Source organism: Lipophrys pholis (assembly GCF_963383615.2).
Source record: "Lipophrys pholis genome assembly, chromosome: 12".
In the NCBI taxonomy this organism is placed as follows: Eukaryota; Metazoa; Chordata; class Actinopteri; order Blenniiformes; family Blenniidae; genus Lipophrys; species Lipophrys pholis.
This window is the reverse complement of record NC_137641.1, coordinates 31281620-31293906: the sequence shown is the minus strand read 5'-3', so window position 1 is coordinate 31293906 and position 12287 is coordinate 31281620. Positions and strand designations below refer to the sequence as shown.

At 44.5% G+C, this 12287-nt stretch overlaps 1 protein-coding gene across 1 annotated transcript in view; it reads right to left on the bottom strand.

The window, feature by feature from the left end:
* slc45a2 (solute carrier family 45 member 2) overlaps positions 1-3337 on the bottom strand; it is a gene marked incomplete at its 5' end in the record, with an annotated part of 19635 nt that extends 16298 nt beyond the window's left edge. The window contains 2 exon segments of the mRNA XM_080477287.1: positions 2733-2844; positions 2846-3337. Of these exon segments, the coding sequence (XP_080333413.1) occupies positions 2733-2844; positions 2846-3337 (604 nt within the window).
* Between the last annotated feature and the right edge of the window lie 8950 nt (positions 3338-12287).

The following is a 12287-nucleotide window of genomic DNA, read 5'->3' as shown; positions in this document are numbered from 1 at the left end:
AGGTGCTCCTCAGCGCCCGGTCGCTCACCACAGCTGACAAACACAACAAAGCCCCTCATCAAACACTTGAAGTAAGAAGAAACGACTAATTCAGAGTGTGAACATGAAGCTGAACCCGACCCGGTTGACGGAGTCCCTGGTTGTTTCTTATGATCTGGGTTAGAAGAGTTCTGAAGAGAAAACAGGCTGAGATATCGATGTTGCTTTCATGGTTTCTGACGGTTGAGGCATCAGGCTGATTGAACTCCTGTCAAGTCTCTTTTAAATCCTGAAAGTGAAGCAAGACTTTGTCTTTCCTTTAGTTTTTAGTTTGAACCAGAGGAAGTGAGTGGATCTGAAGTCACAGCAGCGACTCCACAAGAAACTCATGTGAAGTTAAATATCTGTAGCACCAGACTGAGGTGAAGTTATGTCACAGGTTTTCTCTGGCATTTACTACAAACTCTGAGGAATGGGGGGGGGGGGGGGGGGGATCGGCTTATCCAGAGAACTTGGAGGAAGGGAATACTTCACTACTTCACGGTCCATTTGATGACTGAACTCTGACTTTTACAATCACAGAGGAACGACACCACTTTTTAAAAGAACGAGCACAAGTCCTAACCTGCAGCTACGTACTGATGCTGAGTACTGATACTGAGTACTGATACTGAGTACTGATACTGAGTGCTGATACTGAGTACTGATACTGAGTACTGATACTGAGTGCTGATACTGAGTACTGATACTGAGTACTGATACTGAGTGCTGATACTGAGTACTGATACTGAGTGCTGATACTGAGTACTGATACTGAGTGCTGATACTGAGTACTGATACTGAGTGCTGATACTGAGTACTGATACTGAGTACTGATACTGAGTACTGATACTGAGTGCTGATGCTGAGTACTGATACTGAGTGCTGATACTGAGTACTGATACTGAGTACTGATACTGAGTGCTGATGCTGAGTACTGATACTGAGTGCTGATACTGAGTGCTGATACTGAGTACTGAGTACTGAGTACTGAGTGCTGATACTGAGTACTGATACTGAGTACTGAGTGCTGATACTGAGTGCTGATACTGAGTACTGATACCAGTACTGATACTGAGTACTGATATCAGTACTTACTAAAGCAGTCAGAGCCATTTGGGGTCCCTGGTCTAGAGCCATTTTGAAACGATATTTAAAAAGACTTGCTTGGTGATCAAGAGATCCAGTTCTGGTTTGTTCTTATGTGTTCCTGCGAGAATAAAAACGATCACGATTATAAACTCGGTTCTTTTCCTTCTAATTCCCCGTTTGAAAGAAGAAGTTTGGCTGAAAAGCTTCAAGTTCAGGATGAACTTTCTCCATCATCGTTATTTTTTATTAATTAAGTATCTGCTTGTATTTACTTACATTTACTGTTTATAGAAGTGTTCTCTGGTCAGGAGCTGCTTAAAGTACAATCATTCTCCTCACTCAGAGAATCTTTCAGAGAGGAACCAGGTGAGAGAGGCAACACTTCTTCTCCGTGTAGTACTTTAGTTAATAAACGCAGGGTATTGAAGTTCTCACCGAGGATAAGGACAGATTGGTGTTTCACGTCCTCCCTGCCAGAATGTTCAACGGTGTCATGATGAGTCCTTCACCTCTCTTCTCTGTCCAATCGAAATAAATGCTGCCTGAATGAGCAGTGAACCTTCACACTCCGCCGGGAGTGGCCTCGCTGGTCTTTAAAGGTCACACCTTCTATAGTGAGAGATGTCCTTGTGACGCCGCCTGGAGCCTGCTGAGTTCCCACAAAACCCAGAAGGTTCAACCTCACAAGAGGCAATGAGCAACAGGAATTTCTCCGCCGTGCTTGTATCAGTCGGCGGGCGCCGGGTGGAGATCACCCCCAGTCAGGCACACATTGAACTTCAGTCACAAGTTCTGGATGTGAGTGTAGGAGCCTGTCGGGACCTTCTGCCTTCTCACTTCTAACAGCCGTTGGTTGTGGGAGAACCTGTGAGGAGTTTCCTGCAGCAGGAGGAAGATTTCTACATCTTCTAGTGTTTCAGTCAATATTCTGCTTTTTCTTACTTGTTCTGATCAATGGATTTCTAATGGATCGGGACGGCTGAGGCTCAGTTGGTATACTGCAGGTTCGATTCTCCGTCTGTCCACATGACGAAGTGTCCTTGAGCAAAGCACTGAACCACAAAGCTGAACCACATGACTTGTTGGATGGAGCGTGTTGCGTTGGCAGATGTGAAGCGCTTTGAGGAAAATCCTAATATAAGTGAAACCCATTTACTTCCATCGTGTTTCTCCACTGTTGATCACAGTCACACACACTTTGACGCTCCATCAATGGATTGGGAGCTTTTTGGGTTCGCTGCCTTGCTCAAGGACAGTGGAAGTTAAGTAACTACCGGCACGATTTCTAAAAAGTCAGTAAAAGTTCCTGAATGATTGATTAGTTCTTTTCTTTGCGGTCGTTGACTCGGGCCTCCGTCTCATGACCACACAGGTTCAGGGGAAATGCATCGTTGGTGTTTCTTTTCAGGAATATTTCACATTTATACAGAAACGCTTTGAAAACTATGTAGTGAGCATGTCGGGTCACTGGGGGGTGCCGTTTGTTTGTTTGTTTGTTTTTTTGTTTGATTGATCATGAAATGACACACGGGCAGAGAACGATACGCGATCAACATATTTGTGTCCAGTTATTGCTCATTAAATATTAATCAAGCTCATTGTCTTTGTTTCGTTGCCAAAACTATTGAAATGAATTGCAGTAAAATGCACGTTGACATGTGAGCAGATGGGGAATCGAACCTGCAACATTCCAAACGAGTCAACCGCTCTACCAGAACCCCACAACGACTGCAGAACTCTGCTGGGACTCCTCACCTGAGATGACGGCGTCTCCGTTGAGGAACAGTGTGATTCCCAGCAGCATGAGGACGCCCAGCGCCAGGATGTAGGGCCTCCGCCGGCCCCACGGCGAGCGGCAGTAGTCGCTGGCCGAGCCGATGACGGGCTGCAGCAGGAAGCCCAGGATGGGGCTGATCAGCCACACCAGGCTGTACAGGCTGCGTGGCAGACCCACGCTCAGCAGCACCGGCGTCACGAACGCCGCCTCCACCGCGTAGCAGAACTCCCGTCCGAACATGACCAGGCCGTGGAGGACGAGCCGGCCTCGGGAGCGCCGGGGCTGCTCCACCGCTCCGAACACGCCGGCCTCCGTACTGTCCATGTAGTCCTCCTTGGAGCCCCGGCAGTCAGTGGACTGAGGGTACAGGGGGGAGGATGGGGCTTTGCTGGGCTCGGGGAGCCGGCAGGGCTGGGGCCTGGCGGACTGGTCCTCCGACAGCAGGGTCATGGTTTTGGTAGAAGGGGGGAGGGGGGTGGGGGGGTGGGGGGGAGAAAAGGGAGTGTGGAAACTGAGATTTAGGAGCAAAAAGCAAAAGGTTTGTTCAAGTCTTGGAGCTTCTCCCTCAGTGTGGCCAGGCGGTGGACGGATGGCCGCACGCCAAATCCTTGCAGTGGTGCTGGGCTCCGGATAATCCTCTTCTACTGCATAGCTGAGCAACGAGTCCCAGATCCTCACGGCTTTGCTTCACATGTGAGGGTCTCCTGGTCCGTCCCCCTGGTCCGTCCTCCTGGTCCCAGTCCAGCTGACTGAAGGACGCCTGAGGAAGGAGGGAGGCAGGAACAAAGGGGAGTATTTAACTATTTAAGAGGAGTTTTCATCTGCTTCTGAAGAGCAAAGGCCTGAGGACGTTCATGTGACACACACACACACACACACACACACACACACACACACACACACACACACACACACACACACACACACACACACACACACACACACACACACACACACACACGCACACACACACACACGCACACCTTGCAGGCCTGTGCCGCCGGCTCTGCTGACAAGTCGCTGCTCTGCTCCTCCATTCTTATTAAAATGGAGGGATTAATGTGAAGGGTGCTCAGCAGCGTGACAGGACAACCTGCAGTCACAGACCCACTGCTCAGCAGCGTGACAGGACAACCTGCAGTCACAGACCCACTGCTCAGGAGTGTGACAGGACAACCTGCAGTCACAGACCCACTGCTCAGGAGTGTGACAGGACAGCCTGCAGTCACAGACCCACTGCTCAGGAGTGTGACAGGACAACCTGCAGTCACAGACCCACTGCTCAGGAGTGTGACAGGACAGCCTGCAGTCACAGACCCACTGCTCAGCAGCGTGACAGGACAACCTGCAGTCACAGACCCACTGCTCAGGAGTGTGACAGGACAACCTGCAGTCACAGACCCACTGCTCAGGAGTGTGAAGACGCCAGAATTCAACAGACAGAAAAAAAACGACACAATCAGCTCATATTGAGAGAAATATGGAGAAGCGACGAGTTCTTCAGGGATTTTTAGTTTGAAGGCCAATGTGGAGATTGTTTGGTCGGCAAAGCGGTAAGAGAGTCCTAACAACCTTTAACCTGTCAAGGTTTTCTGGTTTCTGGGCGGATTATGTTAATGACAAGGTCAATATCTTCACAAAACAAGAAACAACCCTGAAGACTAGAGCTACACTCGGTAGAGCGCAGAGATTTGCCAACGCCACATTTAATGACGGAACCGAGTTAGCATCACTAGCATGTTAGCCATTAGCTCATATTAATGCTAGCTAGCCTGCTAGGTAGCTACATCACTGTGAAACGCTGAGCAGGGAGCGTCTCCATGGCAACAGACGCTGATCTCCTTTAATTTCATCCACTTTGTATGGGACTTTTTTTTTCAGTTTTTATGGATTTATTCTGAAACATTTAGTCGTTAACGTCCCAAAATCTAATGGATTGATCCTGGATGATAAATCATCCCTGAAGATTTCATGCAATTCTGGTGAGTATTTTTTGGGGAAGTGGGGAGGCGCCCGGTAATCTGACAGAGAATAGAAGCAGGACGACGCCTCGACATTCTCACCATCAAATATGTAAATACCTGGAGCAACGACGCTTCATCCCTCAGATCAGCAGCAGACACATCAAAAGTACTGCTCTGCTCATCAAAAGTACTGCTCTGCTCATCAAAAGTACTGCTCTGCTCATCAAAAGTACTGCTCATCTTATGATTGTATCAGCGAGCTGGAGCTTTAGAATGAGATCCATCAATCATGAGTTCACCTTAAAGCCTCAACACGCCGGCGCTCTGACACCTCCACCGCAGCGTCCTGCTGCTGCCGCCTGCTTCACAGGAAATACGAAGCAGGAAGTAGGAAAGAAATCTGTGGAGTTCAAACGGTGGAAATGTTGTTGTGTTTAGGCTAAACATCCAGTTTTGGGGATTTGATTAGTGACGACGGTGCTCAGAGTGACGGAGAACCAAAGAAAAGGCTCCGACAGCGTCTCCATGGATACGGGGGAAACACAAGTTTTTGAAAAACGCTGCTGCTGTGCGTGTCGTAGTTTATCGTTCTGCCCATGAAAAGGAAGGATTGATTATTAACGCTTCTCTCTCTCACAATGAAGAAGAAGAGGAACAGTCATCAGGGATGAAGATGCTTCTGTCCACTTTACAAACCAGGAAAGAAATCCAACGGAGAAATCAAGAGCAAGAGATCCCAGCTCAAGTAATAAATTAAAGATGGAGGAAGGTTTGTTCTGATTGTCTCTACTGAGCATGTGCATGAGGTGCTCATGTGTGATAGAAGTGTTTTTTAAGAGTTGTGTTTTCCACAGAGACGTTTTCAGAAAGTAGCATTGTCAGTGATTCGGAGCGCCGTTGTCATGGAAACAGATGCTCATCTCATCAGAATGCTGCAGTGGAAGAAAGATTGAATCTGCCTGGAATGAGTGGGAGAGTTTGTTCAAACATGAAGTGAAAGAGGGTCAATATGTTGTTCACACTGTGTTTTCTCTTTCAAACATTAGAGTTCTGAAAAGTATTACATGTACTGGAATGAAGGAATGAAAAAACTGTTTAGGTGATTACTTTCTGATACAGTGACATCTAGTGGTCCCAGGTGGTATATACTACACTATTTTAAGTTCTTAAAAAGCAAGAAAAAGTCAAAAAAGAAAAATGCAGTAATCAATCAGAGCATCTCATTACCGTATTTCCCAGACTAGGAGTCACATGGCTCTGCCAGTGCTACAGGAAGTACAGTCTGGTGGTCCTGCGGCTTCATCCCGACACGGGGTTGGATTGTTTGATCGGTGTGCTGCGAGTCACATGTTTACAGTCACACCACAGACATTCCTCGAATACCCACATGCCTCCAGGTGTCACCCCGGGGGGGGGCATTCAGGAAGGCAAGCGGGGCAACAAAGCTGTCGGCTGCCCCGGCGCCGGATGAAAGAGACAACGCGAGTTATGATGTAAGCTTCCACGAGACGAGTGAAGGAATGTGAATTAAGATCTGCTCAACCGGGAATAATCTGCTCAACTGGGAATAATCTGCTCAACCGGGAATAATCTGCTCAACCGGGAATAATCTGCTCAACTGGGAATAATCTGCTCAACTGGGAATAATCTGCTCAACTGGGAATAATCTGCTCAATTTGGAATAATCTGCTCAACCGGGAATAATCTGCTCAACTGGGAATAATCTGCTCAACTGGGAATAATCTGCTCAACCGGGAATAATCTGCTCAACTGGGAATAATCTGCTCAACCGGGAAGAATCTGCTCAACCGGGATTAATCTGCTCAATTTGGAATAATCTGCTCAACCGGGAATAATCTGCTCAACCGGGAATAATCTGCTCAACCGGGAATAATCTGCTCAATTTGGAATAATCTGCTCAACCGGGAATAATCTGCTCAACTGGGAATAATCTGCTCAACTGGGAATAATCTGCTCAATTTGGAATAATCTGCTCAACCGGGAATAATCTGCTCAACTGGGAATAATCTGCTCAACCGGGAATAATCTGCTCAACCGGGAATAATCTGCTCAACCGGGAATAATCTGCCCGGGATATGTCGAGCTGCTGAGAAGAGGTTCAGTTATGTTTTCCAAGAGAAGGTGTCTCTTATCGATCCTTCCTTCAATCATCTCAATCTGATTCTGTAAAACTGACAAGCGAGAAGAAAAGTTTCTTTTGGTGATGAATCAATACGGTAATTAGCGTTTTACAGCCGCTCCTTCTGAAAATACACTTTGCTTCCATCTTATTGTCAAAGAAAGAGTCTTGAAGCCTGGAGAAAAGTCTTTCCAGGGACACTGTAGTACTTCCAGTGATACTGTAGTACTTCCAGGGATACTGTAGTACTTCCAGTGATATAGTAGTACTTCCAGTGATACTGTAGTACTTCCAGCGTTGCTCTAAGGTCTGCAGCGGTCTGAGAGCCGGTACAGTCACTGAAGCAGCGGTCAGACCTGGACTTGGTGGACCTGCACCTAGAAGGATCAATAGTCCAGGATCCCGGAGCAACAGGAACATGAAGGAACAGAACAGTGTCCCCAAGAGCAGCAGCAGCTGCTGATGAAGTAACGAGGTGAACAGGAAGCTGGATAACAGGTGGAGGAGAAGAACCTTCAAAATAATAGTGAAATGACCTGCGATGTCAGATATTTCACCAAGTGACAGAGAAGTAACAGCAGCAGTAAGACCCGAAGCAGAGGGAAGATGGCCGCCCAGGCTCAGCGCCGCCATCCTGGCTTTAGTTTGTCTTCCACTACTGAGAGACATCCTACCCAAGAGTTTTAGGACCGCTGAAGAAAAATTTAATTTGGAGGCTAAAAAACCCAAAAACCTTCAGGCGCTTCAGAAAAAGTCCAAAATCAAAGTGGAGTTTTATTCCCAAAGGTCGTCCGTCGTCCTGCCAGCGGTGTGACTGCTTCCTCTAAAAGCACGGCAGGTTTAATGAAGTGGTGAAAAGATGCTTGAGGACAGAATGGAGCTCCTAAACACAGTCAGTTCTCATCAGGATCAGACTAGAAGAGACAGAGCAGCCTGCTGTCTTCTTCTGTCCTGGAAGTTCGTCTAATACGAAGGACAAAGACACGGATCCTGGGCTGCTGATTTAAATGTTCTTATTAATCCAGGAAATCCTGTGTAACATCACACGTCCATCAGCAGGAAGCAACCCGATATAGTCACAATGAGGGGATTTAATGGGGTTTCACATCTAAGAGCAGATGATGAGGGACGGACAGATGATGAGGGACGGACAGGTGATGAGGGACGGACAGGTGATGAGGGACGGACAGATGATGAGGGACGGACAGGTGATGAGGGACGGACAGATGATGAGGGACGGACAGATGATGAGGGACGGACAGATGAAGAGGGACGGACAGATGAAGAGGGACGGACAGATGATGAGGGACGGACAGATGATGAGGGACGGACAGGTGATGAGGGACGGACAGGTGATGAGGGACGGACAGATGATGAGGGACGGACAGGTGATGAGGGACGGACAGATGATGAGGGACGGACAGATGATGAGGGACGGACAGATGAAGAGGGACGGACAGATGAAGAGGGACGGACAGATGAAGAGGGACGGACAGATGATGAGGGACGGACAGAAAGTCTCTCTGTGGAAATAAAAAAAGCTCAACTTTCATTTTGGACTTTTCCTGAAGCTCATGAAGGTTTTAGGTTTTTAATCTACGAACTGTTTCTCCTCTAAAACTTCCAGAGAATCCAGGTTTGTTCATTTAGAGAAAAAAAATTAAATTGAAAAATTTCACTTGAAACTGAATGTTGAAGGTCTGTTATGTCTGCTCTAGGAGTTTGAAAAATTAAAAATCAAAATAGAAAAAATAATGTTTTTTTAACTTAAATATAATTTTGATTCAGCTGTGGAATTATTCTGATTAAAGAATTGTTCGTTATTTTTTTATTAAAACATTAACTTTCCATCACTCTTCAGCAAGAGCAGCTCAACTGATTAAACAACTTGATCTCAACAGTGGAGGAGTTTATTGGGGAGTTATTGAGGAGTTTATTGAGGAGTTTATTGCGGAGTTTATTGAGGAGTTTATTGAGGAGTTTATTGAGGAGTTTATTGGGGAGTTTATTAAGGTGTTTATTGAGGAGTTTATTGGGGAGTTTATTAAGGTGTTTATTGAGGAGTTTATTGGGGAGTTTATTAAGGTGTTTATTGGGGAGTTTATTGAGGAGTTTATTAAGGTGTTTATTGAGGAGTTTATTGGGGAGGTTATTGAGGAGTTTATTGAGGAGTTTATTAAGGTGTTTATTGAGGAGTTTATTGAGGAGTTTATTGAGGTGTTTATTGGGGAGTTTATTGAGGAGTTTATTAAGGTGTTTATTGAGGAGTTATTGAGGAGTTATTGGGGAGTTTATTAAGGTGTTTATTGAGGAGTTATTGGGGAGTTATTGGGGAGTTTATTGGGGAGTTTATTGAGGAGTTATTGGGGAGTTTATTGGGGAGTTTATTGGGGAGTTTATTGGGGAGTTTATTGGGGAGTTTATTGAGGAGTTATTGGGGAGTTTATTGGGGAGTTTATTGAGGAGTTTATTGAGGAGTTTATTGGGGAGTTTATTAAGGTGTTTATTGAGGAGTTTATTGAGGAGTTTATTGAGGAGTTTATTGAGGAGTTTATTGAGGAGTTTATTGGGGAGTTTATTAAGGTGTTTATTGAGGAGTTTATTGAGGAGTTTATTGAGGAGTTTATTGAGGAGTTTATTGGGGAGTTTATTGAGGAGTTATTGGGGAGTTTATTGAGGAGTTATTGGGGAGTTTATTGGGGAGTTTATTGGGACTTCATATATTTTCCGTTTTGCCGCCGGCTCCCATGACCTCCAGGACTCCTGCAGAAACATTTAAAAGGTTTCTGATAATAAATAAATGTCATTAAACAGATTCACTGAACTACAACGGAGGAGGAGGAGGAGGAGGAGGAGGAAGAGGAGGAGGAGGAGAAGAAGAAGAAGAAGAAGAAGTAGTAGTAGTAGTAGTAGATTAATCTGTCGTCTGTCTTTGGTCCTGATCAGACTCACTGTGGACTGAATTTATATTTAATCAATATTGATCCAGTCATTTTGAAAAGTGTTTCTCCACCAGAGAGGAAAGAGGAGGAGCTCCTCTTACTGCTGCAGGTAATCTCTTAGTACTGGTCTGCACTCGTTCACAGTAACAACCAGTCTGTATTCAGACGGAGTAATTAAAGTAGTAGTAGTAGTAGTAGTAGAAAAGCGACGGTAGAGATGATTCCTTTGTGTTGACGTCACCTCACCTCTTCTCCAGTGAAGAACCGACTTCACCTCAGGCCAGAGACCAAGTGGAACGCTGGGACATTTCAGTACTCATTAAAGTACTGCGTTAAATCATCGGATTGGTGTATTTGACCTTAAAACACTTAAACAACCTGCACAGAAAGCTTGTTTAAAACCAATAAAGCAGATATCTCTTTGTTTAGCAAAGAACATATTTTAAAGTATATATTCTTTTATTATTATTATTATAAATAATAATAATAATAATAATACATTTTATTTGAGGCGCCTTGCTCAGTACTGAAGGACAGCGTACAGTCACATGTTTATTTTTACAGCAATGCATTAAAAACTGTAAACATAATAGAAGACACAGCAATTCATCACTCAATCAGAGAGAATATGCATATCACATAGTACTGTACCATACTGTACTATATCATATAGTACTGTACCATACTGTACTGTACCATACCGTACTGTATCATACTGTACTGTATCATACTGTACTGTACCATACCGTACTGTACCATACTGTACTGTATCACATAGTACTGTACTGTATCACATAGTACTATACCATACTGTACTATATCATATAGTACTGTACCATACTGTACTGTATCATATAGTACTGTAGCATATAGTACTGTACCATACTGTACTATATCATATAGTACTGTACCATACTGTACTATATCATATAGTACTGTACTGTATCATATAGTACTGTACCATACTGTACTATATCATATAGTACTGTACTGTATCACATAGTACTGTACCATACCTCCAATGGTGTGTGAATGTGTGACTGTGATGAGTTATGTAAAGCATTCTGGGGTTGTCAGCGAAAAGGCGCTATATGTTAGTCCATACTGTACTGTATCATACTGTACCATACTGTACTGTACCATACCGTACTGTACCATACTGTACTGTATCATACTGTACCATACTGTACTGTATCATACTGTACCATACTGTACTGTACCATACCGTACTGTACCATACTGTACTGTATCATACTGTACCATACTGTACTGTACCATACTGTACTGTATCATACTGTACTGTACCATACTGTACTGTATCATACTGTACTGTACCATACCATACTGTACCATTCTGTACTGTATCATACTGTACCATACCGTACTGTACCATACCGTACTGTACCATACCGTACTGTACCATACTGTACTGTATCATACTGTACTGTACCATACTGTACTGTACCATACCGTACTGTACCATACTGTACTGTATCATACTGTACCATACTGTACTGTACCATACCGTACTGTATCATACTGTACTGTACCATACTGTACTGTATCATACTGTACTGTACCATACTGTACTGTACCATACTGTACTGTATCATACTGTATCATACTGTACTGTACCATACCGTACTGTACCATACTGTACTGTATCATACTGTACTGTACCATACTGTACTGTACCATACCGTACTGTACCATACTGTACTGTATCATACTGTACCATACCGTACTGTACCATACCGTACTGTACCATACTGTACTGTATCATACTGTACTGTACCATACTGTACTGTACCATACCGTACTGTATCATACTGTACTGTACCATACCGTACTGTACCATACCGTACTGTATCACACTGTACTGTACCATACCGTACTGTACCATACCGTACTGTATCATACCGTACTGTATCATACTGTACTGTACCATACCGTACTGTACCATACCGTACTGTACCATACCGTACTGTATCATACTGTACCGTACTGTACCATACCGTACTGTATCATACTGTACTGTACCATACCGTACTGTACCATACTGTACTGTATCATACCGTACTGTATCATACCGTACTGTATCATACTGTACTGTATCATACTGTACTGTACCATACTGTACCATACCGTACTGTATCATACTGTACCATACTGTACCATACCGTACCATATACCGTATACGACCGTCCCATACCGTACCGTATTGTTTCATACCATATAGTATACCGTACCATTTCATACGGTACCGTACCATACTGTACTGTTTCATACCGTATCCTACCGTACCATACTGTTTCATACCTTACCATACATATAACATACCATACCGTAGTTTC